This window comes from Sturnus vulgaris, chromosome 1, assembly GCF_052056855.1.
Source record: "Sturnus vulgaris isolate bStuVul1 chromosome 1, bStuVul1.hap1, whole genome shotgun sequence".
NCBI lineage: Eukaryota > Metazoa > Chordata > Aves > Passeriformes > Sturnidae > Sturnus > Sturnus vulgaris.
The window spans coordinates 14,186,576-14,206,679 of record NC_142243.1 but is presented as its reverse complement, the minus strand read 5'-3'; the positions used below and the strand labels follow the sequence as shown (position 1 = coordinate 14,206,679).

Below are 20,104 nucleotides of genomic sequence, written 5' to 3'. Positions count from 1 at the left end.
GCAGGGCAAAGACAGAGAACTCTTATTTTGGGGAAACTTAATCTGAAAGTAACACCCATAAGCAAAACCAATCCTTAACTTTGTTCTGAACAACAAATTATCATTACTTCGAACCTTAAAAAAGCTCTAACCTCAAATATAATTAAATAAGGCTTCTAATTGAGAAACTTGGCAATTCTGATTCTGCCCCTGTCCCCAAAATATGCATATAAATAAATGTATACAAAAGCTTGTCAGTTATTGGTGACACAGACCTACAAGAAATCTGATAGCTTAAAGCCAAATTATAAAATCAGTCAGTTTAATGTTCCAAGTTTATGGGCTGGTTTGGGGAGGCAGTAAGTAAGTAGGCAACACATAGAAATAAAGATAAATTATCACCTCCTAGGAAGAAACAGGAAAATTTCTCCGTTTCCAATAATAAACCAAGGAAGAGCTATAGAAAATATTTTCTTCTGTTTCTAACCCGAAGAAGATATATCAGCATACACTGGTTATATCTTATATTTTGTAGTTTCCTGAACTTAATCTTTCTTAACCTAAGAACATACCCTTTTTGTTTCATAATGAAACAAGCTACCCACCCACACAAACCTATGTCCTGCTCCTCAAGTCTACCAACAACAGAAAACTAAAATTTGAAAATCTATCTTTTAGAAGAAAATTCCCTTTCAATCTCTTTCCCTACCCCACCTACATCTGTCAAAAATTAGCTCTTACTTTAATGTCACTGGAAGAATATAATTAAGCATACTTAGATTCCACATTGGAGTAATTTTAAATAACTGTGAGACAGCCTATAGGGTCTGTATACACTTAGGATTTAGAAAAGGAGAAGTAAACACATTGTGAAAAACATCTATACTCAAATCAGGAAAATCATAGCATTTGATTTTTAAAATACAGATAAGCATCGAATTGTAGAACTGAGGAAACTACTATTCATAAAAACAGACTTTTCAATACGGGTAAACTATTCACTAAAGTTTGAAATCAAAGGGGAAAAAAAAAACATAAAAAGATTTCTGCAACACTTACTGTTTTTTTACACCAGCCACAGTTTGGTCCTGCTTGTATACATTCCCCACATGACTTTGCATTAGCTTTTATGCAGTCGCTTCCACCTAGCGAGGAACGCAAATTCATCACTTAATTTATAAAAAGGTGTTTACAACAACAGCATTTCACTTTGGTTCACTCTGGTTTTGTAAACTAAGTTCCAACTACAAACAGGTTATTAACATGGGATACGACTGACCTACTGCCATTAGCATTTGTCTAGTGAGGATGTTTTTATCCACATAAATAACTGCTAAACAGACACAGTTTTAAAGCAGCAATTAACTACTGCAGTGCAATCAAGTGCCTTACCTTGCTGGGCAAATCCAGTCCATATCAAGCAACAGAGGATGCCAGCACATGTGAGCAATTTGAAATTAGTCTGCAAGACAAAACCAGAAACCAAACTGGATGATTTACTCTAATGAGTAAAGGCAAAAAAAAATAAAAAAAAATCACCAAGCTGCGGACATATAACTGTGTTTCAGAGGAGACAAGGAACATGGAATAAATGCAAATCCAATTATCTTAGTTGTACCAGCTGCTTTGCCCTAATACAAACCATGTTTTTGAGCTACACTGTATTTGGAAGACACCAAACAGGGTAGCTTCTTAAATCATTTTGATATGCTCTTCTGCTAGGTAAACAAGCAAGGTATGAGAAATTCGGAAACATTGTTCACTTGGGGGGAAGAACCCAGACCAATCTTTTAACACCTTATAAAAAAGTATTTATGCTCTGAACGTGATGAGAGAGGCTTCTAAATAAAGATACCACAGCAATACAGGACGGAAACAGAGCTTCTATACCCACATCTCTGTTTCAAGATAAACACCAAGGCCCTTTACAAAACATTTTCTTCGGAATCTTCAAAGGGCATTTTACTGATTAACTTTGCACTTTATACAGCAAACTAGAAATTTCCTCTCAAAATATGCACCATAAAGTCTAGCCCTATTTTCTCTTTAAACAACAGAAAATTAATGGATACCACACATATAAAAGAAAAAAACACTTTGTTCAGTGCTGTAAGTATTAATGAAAAGCTAAATTTTTTTCTACCTTAATAGCAGGTAGTCAGCCAAGGTCAGTTTTAAATTCTGAGACTATTTTAAATTCTATTTCTCTTTTATTCATTATAAGAATTCTGAGAACTTAGATGATAACAGCCAGTTTCCTTGAACACCCTAAAACGTTGTTGCTAATTAAAGCCTCTCCAGTCATCCTGGAAACAAAAGTATTCTTAATAACTTTTTGTTCTGGAAAATATCTTGCAGTATAGCCAAGGAAAAGTGAATTTGGCAGAATCCCTCGACTGAAGGTGTCATTTTTCTACAAGATGTACTTTTTCTCCTATAAATTAGCAACAAAGTAAGTAATGCTCAAATTAGTACAGCAGTTGAGCTTTGGTTTTTGCAGGGAAACACAGTTGTTACTTTGCACATTCAGCCAGACCCATCAGAGAAGGATGGCTGCTCCAAAATCTGATGGGGAAAGTTTCAAACAGAAGCCAGCCCTTTGCTAACAAATTGTATCCAACAACAGTAGATGGCTCATATTTTTCTGATAAATCATTTTGGCTCACTTTTTTAGTGGATGCTATGGTGAGAGGACAGACAGTGGAATTCAGACACAGGAGAATTAAGAGAATATGCTGTTGAACTACTTTGATAGATGTTATACATAAACAGGAAAGAAATTACTAGTTAAAAAAAAGAGGAGAAAATTGAACTGTGAATTATATCTTACTTAACTTTTGAACACTAGTTACTGCATATATACAACTCAACTTTGCACACTGCTGCAAGTGACCAGTCCTTCATTCAAAAAAAACTCTCATCCATGAACACTTTTATTAAGTCCCTTTATAAGTGATCACCTAAATTCCACCTGTTCAACCACAAACCTTGATCAGAGGGGAACGGTGACCCAAGGAATGCAAGCAGGTGGAAGACAGATGAAGGGACTGAACCAAGGCTTGGAAAGACAGTGGTTACATGGTTAGGAGCTCACCTACCAGAGCCAGGAGTCTGGACAGCAAGTCCTAACCGGGTTGCTCAACTTTTAGGTTCTTCTTTCCTGGTTTTATGTAGGTGTGTTGTGTTCAGCAAATCTTGCTTCCCTCAAGTGAAAGGATATTTTGTTACTCGAGAAGCATTTTTGCTTTTAGTACAGCCCAGAATGGGGTGGGCTTTTCAATAAGAAAAAAGCCAAGCTGCTGACACCAGGTGAGTACCATCTTTTCTGACAGCCTAGACGACAGAATTATAAACAGTTCACCTTTTTAGGGCAGACTAAGAGTGGATGCACAGCAAGTCCACACAGATTATATAAATAAGTCAGCAAAGATGTGACACAGTGCTAAAGCTATGATTAAGACCATTTGGAAGAGAAACGTTCCGCTGGAAATGCATCCGCATGATGAACGCAGTTCTGGGCACAGAGTGCCGGTAAAGTTAACAAGGAAAATGTCCTTTCCCATATATGGCCGCGCCAATGCCTCTCCCGGAGCCAAGCACACAGCTCGCTTCCTTTGCCTCCACTGCCTAACAGCTTTTCCAGCTGCCGAGCGCTGGGAAAACACAGCAGAGATCCGCTGGTCTGGATTCAGCTCTGAGTGCTGCCCCAATGCAAGCAAAGCCATGCACACCCTCATCCTCCGACCCTCCTGCCGATGGAATGCATTCCCCTGCAGTCCCCAGTCAGCACCGGGAACTGCCCCTCCTGCAGATTTTTCCATTGAGGGAATAAACCTAAACAAATAACTCCCGAGTACACTGGATGGCCAAAGGAAGCCTTTGGAAACCCTCCGTGGAGCTACAACTAAATGTCGTGTCAGTGTTCAACTACAGGTGACTGCACAGAAGAAAACCAAACAATTTTACAAGAAATAAATTAATATTTTTTATGCAACATTTAACTACTTTCTATTAGACTTGCTCTCCCCCTTCTAAATCCTTGAAAAATATTCCGGAATCCTTGAAAAAGTGGCTTTTTTCTTCCTGAAAAAAAAGCAACTCAAAGCCAAGAGACTGAAATCTCTTTAATAAATGTATCACCACTTGGATCCTTTCTAAAAGGCTGCAAATGGTGTGCTGTTAAAAAACTGATTTTAAAATTATTTCCGCACATTTGTGAACCATAATCTATTTTTGTTAAATATTTTAGAAAAACAAACATGGACATAACCTTAAATATTTAGATTCAATGTTTTCCAAGTTGTTTCTTTTGCTGTCTCAACAAATAGTAACGATTGAAGAAAATTTTTTATTTATAAAGTCAGCTTTGATGGAAATCTCTGGAGCTTTTAATTTGAAATGAGAGACTCATTAAATGACAACAGAAAGAAGGAAGGATTATTTCTCCATAGAATTTTGAATTTGTAAATTAAGTATTTAGAACCTTCACATTCTGTTAATCATCAGGATATTTCGAAATTAGCCAGTCCACAGTACTGAAGCCTTTTAAAATGTATTTCTTAGAATGGCAATAGCATCCCTGCAGAAAATGAACTGGGCAAATGAGATCAAGGAAGAAAGGTTAGTTATAGACACATTTATTCCTTTGAAATTAAATACTGATTGCTATGCTGCTCTCCTCTCATCACTCAGCACTGCCACAGGCCACAGTTTATACAGATATTAGGCCAATATTAACAACAACGTGTGAGGTTCCTGCAGTATTAATCCCCTCACACAGTAATGCAGTATCCACCAAGCTGATGGCAAGCACAGGCAAACATTACATGGCATGTGCCCCACTGCATTCTGAACTGTGCCTTAGTGCAAAGCCTTCCACTGAAACACACAACCAGACCAGGCAGGAAACATTTCCGTGTGCAGTAAGAGCTGAGCTCTTTGTGAGATGCCGCCTTTCTGAGGCAGTATCCAGACAGCCAACTTACTCATATCCCCACACACCACTCCAATTGCACTTATAAAGCTAGAAATGAATAAACAACTCACACTTTTGGACTCACATTTGTGCTTCCCGCAGCCCGACACCTCTTAGCATGAGCTGTATTTTCATGGGTTTAAATCTTGGCTCAGAAATGCTGCATGGAATTGATTCCTCCTAGAGGCGCTATCAGGTTTACAGCCACTTTCGTGTAGTGCAAGGATGGAAAGCCACTTAAAAGAGCTGCCCCATCCTCCTTGTTGATTATTCGCTCTTGTTAATCAACCTCCTGGCTGATTATTCTTACTGCTTTCCTTTTTGATCAATGTCAGCATTACTGTGGCCACCAGGAGGGCTGGAGCAAGAAAAGATCTGTCTGAAACTAATCCAACAAAGAAAGCGTCTTGTTTCTTCCACCTGGGTACAAAATCACTTATGCTGGTGTGGCAGAAGTGGTGAGATGAGGATGGAGAAAAAGAGAACTTGGAGGGCGTGGGAAGCAAAAGCTCCTGCTGCTGAGCCACAGCAGTGGTTGTGTGCTGGACTACACTGGTCACTCAGCCAAGCCCCCACCCCCAGGCATGAAGACTCTGGTTAAAAAAGGAGCAGGAAGAGACACGTTTCTAAAATAAGCAGAACGAAATAGTCTCTGGAGATGTCTGTTTCAGAACTCGATGGCTACCCTGCTAAAAAACAGTTCCTTCTTCCCTCTCTCCAGAAGGTTTCCTGGCATTAGCTGAGAGCCATACTTTTCAGTGTGAATTTTACTGACTAGCAGAATGAATCCCATTCACATTTCTGAAAAAAAAGTGGGGGGAAAAAATGGACTGAAGAACCAAACAACCTTAGTGACATGGGACAGTAATTGCACAGACACTACAAACCTCTAGCAATGACCTGCAAATACTCTTGACAGCAGAACTCCCACAACAGATATCATTAATTAAAATCCCCAAGCTGCCTGCACATTAAATTACTCTAAACGTATCTACTTGTACAATTATTCATTGTAAAGAAGCAATTCACTATAAAAGAAAGCAGTAAAATGGTATCTTACTGTTCTGTTTTGAGAGAAGCATATTGCTGAGTAAGGTAGCGGTACAAAAAAAAGTTTACACGAAGGAGCTACTTAATTTTGATTAAAGCTTTCAAGTTTGTGGTATAGATTTTCCTACAAATCTTAAATTGGTAATACTTCATTTATGACCTTAAAAGCTACCTTATTTACTTAATCAGTGTTACTGTGATACTGAAGTATAGTTGGAATACACTGCATGGTAAATTCCAGGATCACCATTAAGAAATTATGTGATGCATTCTCCATTAAAAGCAGAGATTTGGGACAAACACTGGTGCTTGAACTGTGAGCAATTTTAATCAAAGAACCCAGTCCTAAACTCAGCCTGCAAAACTATTTGTTCCCTGGATGCAGACCAGCCCTGTGATGGCTGCCCTTCACAGAGGCCCAGCTCCTGACTTTGCATCATCAGGGATGAGCTAGTAGAGCATCCCCATGTAGGGAAAGTGCATTTGACAGGAAAAGTCAAGATGGACAAGAGAAGTGCAGTCCCAAGAGCAGGCCTTTGCAACACACCCAAATGGGAACGCTAAGTGTTGAATGCTTCCTTCAACAGCCTATCTAACAGAATGGATCAAGGCCACAATGTTCCTTCTGCCCTGGTAACTTCACAGACATGAACGCAGCAGGTTTTGAACTGCTTGCAGTAATATGGAAGGAATGGGATGTTATTCCAGACTGAAGTGCAAAATAAAAAATTCTTCAGAGCTGAAATAACTTCTACACAAAAAGTTGAGCACTGCTTATGTGAAACATTTCCTGAGAAAACTTTAAGGCATAATCACTCCAGCTACAATGATGCTACAGCATAAAACAATCAACAGTATTTCACATTGGACTTCTGTCAGTTATTTCTAAGTTAATGGAATAAAACAAGTCTCCAAATACTCATCAGAATCGCTTCTATAAATACTGTTTAAGCAGGGCATCATATATTAAAATATATAATAAACCAGTTAAGACTTAAGTTTCAATTACAAGAGAGTTAAAATCTACAGAAAACTGATTTTCTGCTTAGGCTAGGGAGACCAGCCAGTACAGTTCTGTAAGGTCACCTGCCACAATTAATGTATGTCACCGTTATTTCAGAATATTCCCCTGCAGGGTTTTGAGTCCAAAAAGAGATGAGAATACACATTTCTGCATGCCCAAACCATGAGAAAAGATACCACAATTTGACAAGTTTGACATCGAAACTACTGTGCCCCACTCCCATGCCCAGTAAGGAAAACAAACATGAAGAGTAATGCAACTACTAACACTCTGAGTTATGCTATATTATTACCCCCAGTTTATTCATTCAGCTCTAAAAAATTTCCCACGAAATCAAGTAGCTTAAAAGTCACCAAAAAAGACTGAATGCAGTGGGAAAAATCAGTAGGTGTTAGGCTTTAAAATAACCTTGTGTCTTTTGCCGAAATCCCAGCATGGGCACCTACATCACATGGCCTCTTCAGCAGAATAAATGAAAATGTTCATATACAAGTATGAGCAGGCGGAGGCCACAGCTCATGAGAACAGAGCTGGGAGGCTGTTCATGGTATCATCTTGTGTCCCCAGAGTATGGGGTGTTTGCTAGTTTATACAGGACACAGCTGCTTCAAGACTGAACCACTAACTTCACAAGCACTCACATGGTTTGACCATATTATTGCTTACACATAGAATTTGCTGGTACTTGTTTCAAGGTTTCACAGGAGCTCTCAACTTTCTTTTTTCTAAAAAATGGAATGAAAAGCAACTGGGTATTTTTATGCAAAGTATTTTTTGGTTTTGATTTGAATTATGGAATGGAAACAAATCTGCCCAAGTTAGGTGCCTGGCTGCAGGGAATTGTGGTGGGGAAGATTTTTCTTGATGGAAGACATAAATTCTGTTTATAATCAGAAAAAATACAGGTAGCGGTTTCGGAACAACTGCAAATGATAAAATTTTCTGGTATCTGACATCTCTCCACAATGAGAAAGATAAAATGCAGTAGATCCAGCTGGGACATATTTTACAGTACTGTGGAATACAGACAAAGTAAGGTAACTGGGCTCCAGTCCCCCCTCAGCCCCAAAGGGTTTGCATTGCCATTTCCTGGGAATGCTCTATCATCCTACAGGATATACGACTAAGAGCTTTAATTAAATCAAAGCTGCTACACAGAACAAAAGGCCTAGAGACAGAAAATGAACTGGTAGCTTTACCTCTAGTTTACATACTGAAGGCTCATATAGCAGGAGATAGATAAAAAGGTGTAAGTGGGGTTCCAGTTACTGTTCCTTGCAATATTTACATATTTACAGCATATTGTCCATGAGAAAAAAAAAAGAGAGTTGAGTTCATAATTTGGAGTATGAACTTTATTTGTTTCTCACCAAATGCTCTACCCTGAAGGAAACTGAAGGGAAACAGATGTATGCTCACAGTCAGACACATAAGAGAGCCTCGACTGCAAACCTGCTGTTTGGATGATGTTGTGGATGATGACTCTGACCAGTGCATGCTGGGCTGAAATCCCTCTCTACTTGCAGACCTGATCAATCCAAACTATGCGGACTTCTCTAGGGACTTAAAAGTGAATATGAGGAGCTAAATAAAGGAACCAAAGGCAGCCAGGGAGCTTCTGGAAAGCCAGAAAAACCTACAGAATATAGACTTTTATGGAATACAGCAAACATATTAAGGCAGGGTAAATTACCTACCATGCCTGATTTCACTGTATTTCTGTGTTTTCACTAGCAAAATCTATTGATAATTTCTCCTAATGATAAACTCCTGCAATCAGCTGCACACCTAAGTAATACTCATCACAAGAAAAAAAAGTGCCATAGCAAATTGTAAAGAAAACTACTGCTACTGAAGCCCACTCAATTTATCACAGAATATTCTGAGATGGAAGGGACACACAAGGATCACTGAAGTCCAACTCCTGGCCCTGCACAGGACAGTCTCAACAATCACATCATGATTTATCTCTTCATGAAATATTTCTATTTCAGAACCCACACATGTCCAAATTTCATGCAGATGATGGTGATAGAAGGTAAAAGAATAGGAAAAAGATGCACAGGGGCAACTTGAAGATGCAGCTATTGACAAAGAGCCTTCATCTTTCTAGCCAGCAAACCCCAAGTGCAACCTTGATCTCTTCCCTTTGTTCTCAGGCTTTTTGGAGAGCACTGTGGTGCATTGGTTAGTCAGCACCACTTTTGAAGGAAGGACCTTTTTTCAGTGTGTACACTGCCATGCACAGACAGCTTGTAATTCATGACTAAATCTTCACAGTACTACCACACCACAGATCATTACTAATTTAAGAACATTACTTTGCTGCATTAACCATCCTTGTCCCTGGCTTGGTTTTTAGGCACATGAAGAGACTATTTGTATAACACTTTCCTGACCTGTTGAATCATAATTTGAAGCCAAGATTCCACAGTTCAGGAGTTACTTTGGAAAGCATCTCAATGCTTCAAAGACAGGTAGTACTTAGACACAGCTCAAGAGCAACCTGTGCATGATGACCGCATATAAGAAACTGTTCAAGAGCCAAGTCAGGTACTATTTCTCATGAAAACGTTCCTTTTTATTTAAACATTTTTACCAGGCAATTATCCACAAACTGCAATTTACAGCGTAAACTCTGACAGCTGTATTTTGGAAAGCTAGGCTAACAAACAGGTGTATTGTGCCTAATGTTCAACACTAAATTAGGAGAGAAATACAACTCTGCATGTTCTCCATCAGAGCACTCAGACTTGCAGCTACACCTCATTAAAACATAAGTAATGTGCTTTTTACGTGTTGATAACCTATGGCTCATACCTAGTTTAAGCTACAACATTTACATCTCTGACAATCCAGTTTGCAACTACATCTTACTCTACACTTCTCAAACTGTTGTGCTTATGAAATCCCATGTTGGTGCATCCTTTCCACAGAACCCGGGGATTCATACAAGGATACTATGAAATTCCTTGAATTTTAGGAAAAGACAAAACAATAGAACCTGTTCCTGTGCTGCTTATGCTGGCATGCAAGCACTCTGCAAAGGCAGCACCTCTCCAAGCCTAAACCACTAAAACACACCAAGCCCACTGCGACCGATATTGTGGTTGAAAGTGTTTGCTGCATCTTCAGCACCTCTATATATCCACATCTAGAAAAGCTTCCTCTAAGGATAAATATACAATGTGGACATGTGCCAATAACAAAAATGTGTCATTTTCTTCCCCTTAAAATTGTCACTATCAAAAATACCCCTTTTCCATACTCTTTCAAACAGAAGCTTCCAATAGCTCATCACAACCTTACTGACTCAAAGCACGTTATCTCCAGAAATTTGTAAGAATTATCACCATCCTCAATCTGTTATCAGTAGGTATTTTTCCGCAACAAATATTTCAGGATTTTCATTATTACAAGTATCTCTTCACACAACTGTGATGAAAACAAAATTTTAAAATTTGTTGTTTCAGTACTTTTCAAAAGCTTTTAGAACCATGAGTTGTTTTTGCCTTAATAACTTAATTTCTTCTCTAGTCTAAATATAACACCATTTCTTTTGGTGGGAGAAAGTGTGAGCTGGATATTTAACTTGTTTACATAGCTTTTTCCAGCCTACAAGACTTCTTGACTAAGTTTAGCATTTCCATCGCAGACAGATTACAATCAGGAATGCCACAATTATTTAAGCCATTCTAGTAGAAAACATGGAGGTCTGTTCCGTGTGGTAGTATTAAATTCCTGCACACTCTGCACCACTTACTACTCCCATAAAGACACTATTTAATTTTGTGCAACTTAAACCTCACATTTATCCGCATGGGGAAACAAAAAGTTTAGTTAAGCATATAAATATAGCTCTTACACAGCTGACTGTAACTGATGCTTCCGAGGCTGTACTGCTCCCATGACTGTCACAACATCTGGCTAAACTTACTATGATCCAAGCTTTTCTGTTAAAGGAAAAGCAGAACAGAGACAAGTATGTTCTTAAGTAAAAAGCTAGAGAATTTCAATAAATGCAATGTCTCACTCATCTATTTCTTTAAGAAAAAACAATTGCAAATGTGTTGCTGGCTGTTGCTGGAGGTACTGCAGGAAGCCAGCAGCTGGCACACCACAAAGAGCAAACTCAGCGGAAACTCGTCTGTTGTTACATGGCAGAGTTCACCCACCAGGAGCTATCATTAACACTCAGAGTACGGTTTCAGCAGCCAAAACCCAGATGAAAGCTAACTGCAGCTGAAAGAATCAGCAGTGCTGCAGCATCTCCAAAACAGCAACCTCTGACCCTGCACAAGCACCCAGGGACCTCCCTCACCTCTATCCCAAGCCAGCTCCACTCGGACCTTGAGCCATCCCTTTCCCCTCCATGTCAAAAGCCACTTTCTGTAAGCCTCAGTGAAAACCAGACCTTCACACAGAGGAGTGCTGAGGAAACAGCTTCTAAGAAGGGGCAGGTGGCTATCAGACTGACTGCCCTTCAAAATTACATTGGCCCTTCTGCTGCTAAACCAGCCTAAATTCAGGCTGGCACAGGCCAACCATCCTAAGCTGATCTTGGATTAATTGTTTAAAATTACTCTGTAACACACCCAGCCAGTTTGGGGATCTATTCTGATTTCACTTTTACAGGTTATCAGAATAAATTAGTTGGCTGAAAAAGTTAACACAAGCAAAGAACAAAATACGAAAGGATTTTAGGTTTGTTGTTTGTTCATATTTTAGTTCAGAATTTAAATAGCAGACACATAAAATAATATTCACAGATAATACTCAAATATTATTATAATAACATCAATTTTCTAAAAAGATTCACTATATATTCACTTTTCAAACACAATTTTGAGTTGTATTGAAACAACTCTCATTCTCAACATTCTTTAAATGCCAGCTAAGTGTCCAGAAAAACGATTATGCAGAAATTATAAAAAACTGGTAATCCCACAGAACTACATACAGCCATATAAATCTGTACCTACAAGATTTTGAATATAACTTAATTCTAGATATATTTAACTTTTCATACGTATGTTATGTATTTTTGTGTACATAACTAATGATGATCATTAATTCAAAGGCAGTGATAGCTGGCTAGGCAGAAGCACAAACTGAAACGAACAGTGGACTTCACCCAGATTTTGACGCAAATTTGAGCACTTGCAAAAAGCTTACAAATCTCAGGAAAATAATAACTTCAACCTTAAAAGACTTTTTAATTAAAAAATCAAAACCACCCAGACTCATCACAAAGTACTTCATAAAAAGCAGTCCTGGCCTGAACAATCTGCCTATTCATACTCTTCTGCTGCTTTCCAGAGCAGGATTTTAAGCCTGGAGTCCACAAGCTGCTTCTAAGAGCACTGCAAAAGATATGAAAAGATTTCTCATAGTAGCAAAGTATATCTACCAGTTTGCTACTAGTGAACCCAGGAGACAGCTCAACTTCTCGAGACCCTAAAATTCTCCACTTTGCATCCTTCATCTCTCTGGTGCCAACTGCGGACGATACTTTCACCTCTTAGCTGAGCCAGTGGAACAAGATGAGCAATAACACCTTGCTGAGTGATTTCTCACCTGATCTGGCAAGTTAAGATGGATTACTCAAGTCAGAAGAGCACTGAAGCAGGCACGAGCAGATGCTGTGAGGTTCCACAGCAGTTTATGCCAACTTATCTCTCGACTGCCACAGTGGCACACGCTCTCACTATGAGTTGCACGTTTTCCCGTTGCTCCCCTGGCTCTGAAGCATGTGGTCTCCCAGCTGCAGCAGCTAATCTAGCTAAAAATTAATATTTTACCAAGCTATTTTTCAACCAGAACAGTTATTTCAATAACTCAATACAGCCCTATAACTTCCACAGCTGATGCAAGCAGGATGGCAAAACTGTGCAGCTACAGGCAAGGAGGGACAGTTGAGACCTACAGCTTGTACAAATTGCTGGAGAACCACATTCCTATGACAATTAAACACAATTTTAGTTGAATTCACGGTTCAAAAGCCACTGGAACATGTTAAAAAATATGAAATTCAGGTAAATTTGAAAACAAATCATTTGCTGCAGAGTTTTAAGTTATCACTAATGAGTGATCACTTTTTTCTTTTTAAACTCTGCAGAGACATAGCATTAAAATTGCTTCCAGCTACAAGTAAATGTTAATCATATTAAATACAGGTATTATTCATTTAGAAAGTGAAACTGCTTTGTGAATTATGGACCAAAAAGAGGCAGTATACAAAGTCTTTTATTACTGTCCAAACACTCTCCAAACCAGCTGGCAATGGTAAAAATGCTGGCAGCAATCGTACACAGTATAGTTACTCCTTAAAGCTGAAGTTGAGTTTTTCACTGAAATGAGATATCTGTAACATGGCTGTGTAACATTTTAGTTTAGCCTTTGAAAAGTTATGTAAACAATATGTGTAGGGGAGAGAGATAACACATAGAAAAAAATGTTTATTGCTGTTTATTGATTTTATTATGCGTTTTTAACATATAGCTGATATGTACAGCATGTTCTTCCAAAAAAGGAAATTTGCTGTTTCCTTTTTTATGCTGAAGTCCACACCCAGGAAAAATTACACTGAAGTTCTTGTACATTAATTTCTCACACTGATTTGTATTTGCATAGAAGTGACAAAAACAACACCAAAAGTCACTCCCCATTTTTAAACTACACAGTAAAAGGACAGAACAAATGTTATCTTCTAAAATGTTACACTTTCAGATGTTTTGGAAATGCACATAAGTTACATTCATGTGTAACTGAAAGACAGATTTTTAATCTATTCTGACACAAAATCAGCAAATAGACAATTCAAAAACTGTCAAGCTTTCTACTTTATTCAGAAGGGCTACAGCATGCCTTTCAGCTTCGGGACAACCTCCATCTGGCATCACAAAGTCAGCACAAAAACACACACTAAATACAACCTTGTAAAAGCACAAAAGGAACCTCTGAGAAGGTAATTCTTGACTTTATTCTAAGTCCACTAAAACTAATTTACTAATACACAAGAAAATAAAACATCAGTGTAATAAGAAAAAAGCTCAGCCAGAAATCACTGGCAGCATATCAACCATGCTTACCCTAGCCAACCCTGCAGATGATGATAGCAAAGATTTCCTCATTTCTCCTTTTCATTAACAGAAGAGGGAGCATTTCACTTGCTGACTGGACAAGCACAAAGCCTTTGGCCACTCCACTCTCAAAGATGTGTTAGCAATATCAGAAGTCACCCCGATACAAAATTTATTCCAAGTTTATTGATAACCAACTACTTAAATGTGTCATCTTTTGACACTTGGGAGAGTGCTTTGATTTAATATCAAAAAGATTATGTTCTTTTGTATTTATCTCCACATCAGAAACAGACCTTCCTTTTAGTTGTACTCATCTTTATACAAAACCTCTTTACCAAGATCTGGAAAACCAGACAGCAGAGCTGGATGTTGCCAATTTAATACTTAAGCAGCTGAATTTGTGGAGGATGCTGGCCAAGCTACTAGAATGCCAGGTCCTTGAAATAACCTCTTATGGTGTCCAGGATGCTCTGGTTACCCCACTGCTCACTGGGAGAGCATCCTCTGCTTTGTGGAAGATCACTCCTAGCCGGTCTTGGCAGCCTACAAGGATCAGAGCAGATGAGGACAGATGAGATGGCCGTGTAGAGCAGCTCCCTGCACAAGGGGAGATGTGACTCTTGTGCCGCTGCCCAAGGTTAGCACACATTAAGACACATTAAACTGCAATTCTACCAAAGAGACACCAGAACGACAGCTTATCCCCCCTTTCCCCGTGTAGAATGGACACATCCTTATCTCAATATTTACTTTAAGGGCGAAATTATGCCAAACTACACATCCCAGCCTCAGGTTTGTTTTCCAGACTATGCACTGATATCCAGGATACCATCTTTGACTCATCACCATTTTATAAGTGAAATACTGACTCCTTCTAAATTAATCTAACAAAACTATTTTTTCTTCTCTTTTAAATAACCACAAATCAGTCATCTTTGAACAAGGGAAAGTTCAGTGTTTCAGTTCGGCCCAATATATAATGATCGTTTTTCATTCTACCACAAAGGATGAGAAAAGAAGATTTTTTTTTTTCCATTCAGCTTCCATATGAAAAATGGAAGCTTTTTACTTGTACATCTATAAAGTTATAAAAAATTGTTGATAGCTATAACAGAAAATTAACTACATGCAAGTACTTCTTTGTAGTATAAATACTACAGAGAAATTTATAGTTTAAAACAACAAGAATTCACACAAACAACAGCCCTTCTTCCTGCTTCCTGCACTAGAATGTAACAAGAGCAGAAGTTAAAACTAAGTGAGTCAAAACTAGCACTAAGTTAAGTAGGTGATCTCATATAAAACACAAAGCAGAAATAACAGAAATACAAATATGATGCCAGCCATTTGGGGGAGGAAATACTGGCTTTAGATATTGTATATGTTTCAGTTTACAAGCATTATAAAGAGGAATTTGCACTTAAACATGGTCTTACAGATTAAAATTTTTGAGAAAGCAACTTTTATAGTCTAATGATTTGCTGACAAAATGTGAGAACTGCATTACTTTAACAAAGATTTGCAAAACATTTTTCTGTAATAGAAAGGAATTAAAGGGATGATGAAAAAAGATCAGTATCTTCTTAGCTCTTATGAGCAGTAACAAAATTAAGACTCCAGCCTCAGCTTTGTTACTCAAAACTTTCCCCTCTAATAAAACCACAAGAATGATAATAGTATTTTGTTGCTGCTGCTGGAAAAGAAAAAAAGTACATGAAACTGCTTTTAAGACAGGAAGCATGTTTCATAACCCATTTTTCAGCTGACTGTAAAGAGAAATGAGAAAGATTTAGCAAAAAAAAAAATCACTAATACATTAAAGAGCCTTTGCTCAGTGACATCCCAAAATGAATACAAGTGTGAATTCTATCACCTTTTGCAAAAGAAAACATTAACATTATATTCTCATCAGGCTATTTCCCCTACCACGTGCTTGGTTATGTGCAAATATTTTATAGATTAGTGATGTTACCATCTCTCTCAACATTTCCAATCCACTAATGGGAGAATACAAGAGAATAGCCCAAGAAGTCCACTAACCACTCTGATTAGTTTATGAATAGAAATGTAAGAGAAGGTAGTTATTACAAAGATATAGGATGTTTAATAACAGCATTCTGCTAAAGAGCGCACCTTTAGCACTGAAAAAGGCAATCATATTATTTAGTGATGTTTAACAAGGTGCCTAGTGCCTCATTTTTCATTCAAATAAGTTAGAATTTTCAGTTTCTGTGTAACAATCCCAACAGAAGCTGTTCAGCAAGCTTACATGTGTCTTAAATGGGGCTAGAAACACACACAGCTAAAGCATACCATTTCTTACAATGAAGTTGTATGTACGTTTTACTGGCACTTACACTAATAATCCACATGGGGAGAGAAAAAAGTTCAGAAAAAAGTCTTCCCATAAATTTATTGCGACTTACTCTAATTTAGTCTTACTCTTATTCTGAGTTTTAGGATTTTAGGTTACTGGACCACACCTATGAAGGACAAATTAGAAAAGAAAAAAAAAAGAAATAGAATTTGTCTTCCCATTTGTGGGTAAACACAAAAATGGCTTTGTAGGCTACCCCAGAAACGCTATAACCACAACAACTGACAGATACTGGTCAATATTGTGGTTCCCTCTGGTTACCACATGACAAGAAACATCATCCTTTTTAGAAAGTTGGCAACACAATACACCACAGAGCAGAGCAAGGAGGAACTACACAGAAAAAAGGAGAACATATCTGCCACCATAAATGACAATATTCAGCAGCATTAGAACTATCCAAGAGACTTTAATTGTCTGACACAAAAGGAGCATTACATCAGACACAGACATGGCCAATATCAGGAGACAGAGACACAGAATTTGTTCATCTATTTATTGGTTCACAAATCTGTGATACTCCCTCCCTCTTGAAAAGCAAACATTCTCTTCAGAAAAAAACAGCTAACTCTCCCCTACAACAAAAACTTATTATCATGTACAGCTTTGAGATGTGTTTATCCAAAAAAACATCCCTGCACACCTGCACCCAAGCAGAAGCCTGGAAAAACCTGAGTATCAAACCAGCAGTGTTACAACTGGCAGTGAGAACGCTGCTATTAAAATGCGACTTCAAAGCAAGGAGAGTGGGGTGAGTGAAACAATTTGTAGAATCAGCAATATAAAGACAGATGGGAGATGAGAAGCAGTAAAACGTAGACTGAACTCTGAGTTTTCTGCTGCTGGGAGATCAGAAATTTTCTACCGGGCACAGAATATAGCAGCTGACTTAAAAAATCTAGTCACAGGGGAATAGTAGACATACTGGCAAGTACTTTTTAATGACACTTCCAAAATAAATCTAACTACATATTGCTTTAATTACATTTTTAAGATTAATTTAATTTATGTAATTGCTTTATGAGCTCTACCAATAGAAGCAGCTTAAAAAGCTAAGCAAAAAAAAAAAAAAAAAAGAAAAGGCACTCCCAACAAGGATTCCCTCTCAGAGGGCTGACAGCAGCTCCTAAGAATTAAAAGGATGCCAAGGGGACTGCCCACATCCTAAAAAAAAAGTTGGAAAAAATAAGTCACTTAATATTCTAGAAAGGCGAAGGAGGCAGAATAAGCTCTGCTATTTTAAAGTATGGATTTTGTCTTCTCTGGATGTATCTAATCAACGTCTTTTCCAAGTGCCAGGTGAGGTGGCACGAGCAATCTTAAAGCTAGTGATTAATACTGATTTAAGTTCATTTGTGCAATGTCTCACTGATTACAACAGTCTGTCTTACATGGAAGGGGTACAAAACAACATTTGGAAAGGAATGAGGAGGAAGAGGAGTTCATGTATACTAACGGCCAGCAAGCTGCATCCAGCTTTCCTTCACGAAACCCACTCCCCACGCCATGTGAGAACGTAGCACAGAGAAAGCACAGCTCACACATCCGCCTCCTGTGCCGCAGTGACAGGTGACACAAGCAAAGGCTGCACAGACATCATGGGCAGCTCCACACCGAAGAAACCCAGGCCCCTGAACCAGTGCAGGAGAGGAACAACAGGGATTCTGCATGGCTGTCCACTAGAAGGAAAGGAAGCCAGATGCAGAACTAGAGCCTTTGCTTACTAAAAGGGTATCATCAAGAGAAGGCACTTAACAGCCTGTTGAGCAATCACAGCTGCAGTTTCAGTACCAAGAGCCACAGCCAACCATGAAGCCTGTAGCAGACTGGCGAGAAGCTGGGAGAACCACAAGCTAAGTGTGCATCACATCACTCAACTAAATCCAGACTGAGTGGAAAGGTAGGCATGACAACTATTTACAAACAACTGACGGGCACTCATACCAGCAGCAGCTAGGGAATTATATTCAGGGCAAGGGAGACCACAGCATGTACCCACCCCATGTGTGCACGGCTCTCCCCAAGTTCACCTTTTTGCTACCCAATTTATCTACTTCCTGCTCCTACAGCAAACAAGCTTTCTTCAAACCTGAACTATGGCAGAGCTACCCAATGAGAGGTATAGAGAGGATGGTTTAGAGAGAGGAATGAAATCATGAATCAGGAAGAAAGAACAGAAGGAAAAGTTTTCAGACAGGTTTTTTTTTTCAGCTTTGGGAATCACTTCCCAAAGGAAGTGGTGTAAGGCTAACCACTTGAGTCATTTAAAACACTAAAATTCTGCACTCCCATCAAGAATTCAGGCATATTCTTAGAGAAACGAGTATGCCTCCAAATCAGTTCTTCACAAGGGCGGGCATTACTGGGGACATGGCACAGATCAGATGCCTGAACACAGAGAGCAGAATGAGCTCCCTGGCTGCACCCACAAAGAACACCGGTTTCAACTGCTGATGTTTCATGTTGAAATAAATATGGTTCATACAGCACTCACCAGCTCCAACTTTGATTAAGGTACGATTATGCATACCTGTCAGCTTTTCACCTTTCAGCTGAAACACCTTTGAAAAGGACAAAAGTTGAAGGTGTTCACATCTTAAACTTGTCTTGTCTTGCCAACCTATTGCCAATGGCTCACTGTTTTTGCAACCCTTATAAATAGAGCCTTAGGCAAGCTTGCAAAATGCTACTTAATCATTTCCCAGAGGCAAGTAATATTTTGTGACAGGAGAATGAATCATCTGTTTTGTCACTGGGATGGACGTGGACAATGAATGTCTTTGCTACTCTTAGTCTTGTTTATTTTAGTCTAATTTACATCTTTCTAGTATTATAATACTACTTTGAAAACTCCCATGCAAACAACCAAGAGCAACAAAACCCCCTACCAAGCTGCCTCATTTCTCAAAACTAATTTTTATCATGCTACCACCATCACCCACCCAATAGTATGTGTGCTAGAAGTACAACCTATTTAAATCTGTTTCTACATACATAAAGTCCTGCTTCATGCCAACACTTTAGCATTAGCCGTGAGTGGTTCCACTAATCTAAATGGAGACAATCCTTAGTCCTAAAGGTTTGTGTATCTTGGCATGAACAGGACTGTAGCAGCAATGGCAAATCTACCAGAAAAATCAACATTTTCACCCAACAGCTATGTGCACATGTGCTGGCAGGAATGGACCGTTGTATTCTATCAAGGACAAATGAAGAAGCAAACATGAACGCTGATCAACTTTTTTTCATATACAGTCACAAAGACTACCTAATGAGTTTAACAGGCAGTCAGATACTTACTCCATAACATAAAGACATCTAACACGGGCCTAAACACTGAGTCAGAATGAATTTCCCATCGCTTCATGTTTCCTTCCAACCACCACTAAACGAAGGCAGTAACAGGAGACAAAGCACTGCGCTACTGCTCTAAGATTTTTAAGAAATCCCCATATGGGACATGATATAGAGGCCTCACATTCCCACTTCCATCCCGACACAAGTTCATAGCAAGCTATAGAGGCTCAGAGCCAGTTTGGACGGATCGAGCAGCCAAACGCTGCACTGCGACCATCCCATCATTCAAACCGCACATACCCTGCTCTCAGGGCTTG

The 20,104-nt window shown here is 38.8% G+C and overlaps 1 protein-coding gene across 1 annotated transcript in view; it reads right to left on the bottom strand.

Moving 5' to 3' along the window:
- The window catches only part of ITGB1 (integrin subunit beta 1), a 43,029-nt gene that overhangs the window by 22,158 nt on the left and 767 nt on the right, over nucleotides 1-20,104 (bottom strand). Inside the window, exons 2-3 of the mRNA XM_014880390.2 lie at nucleotides 1,372-1,441; nucleotides 1,039-1,124 (exon numbers count right to left, since the gene is read on the bottom strand). Coding sequence (XP_014735876.1) covers nucleotides 1,039-1,124; nucleotides 1,372-1,441 — 156 coding nt within the window. The remainder of the gene's footprint in view (nucleotides 1-1,038; nucleotides 1,125-1,371; nucleotides 1,442-20,104) is intronic.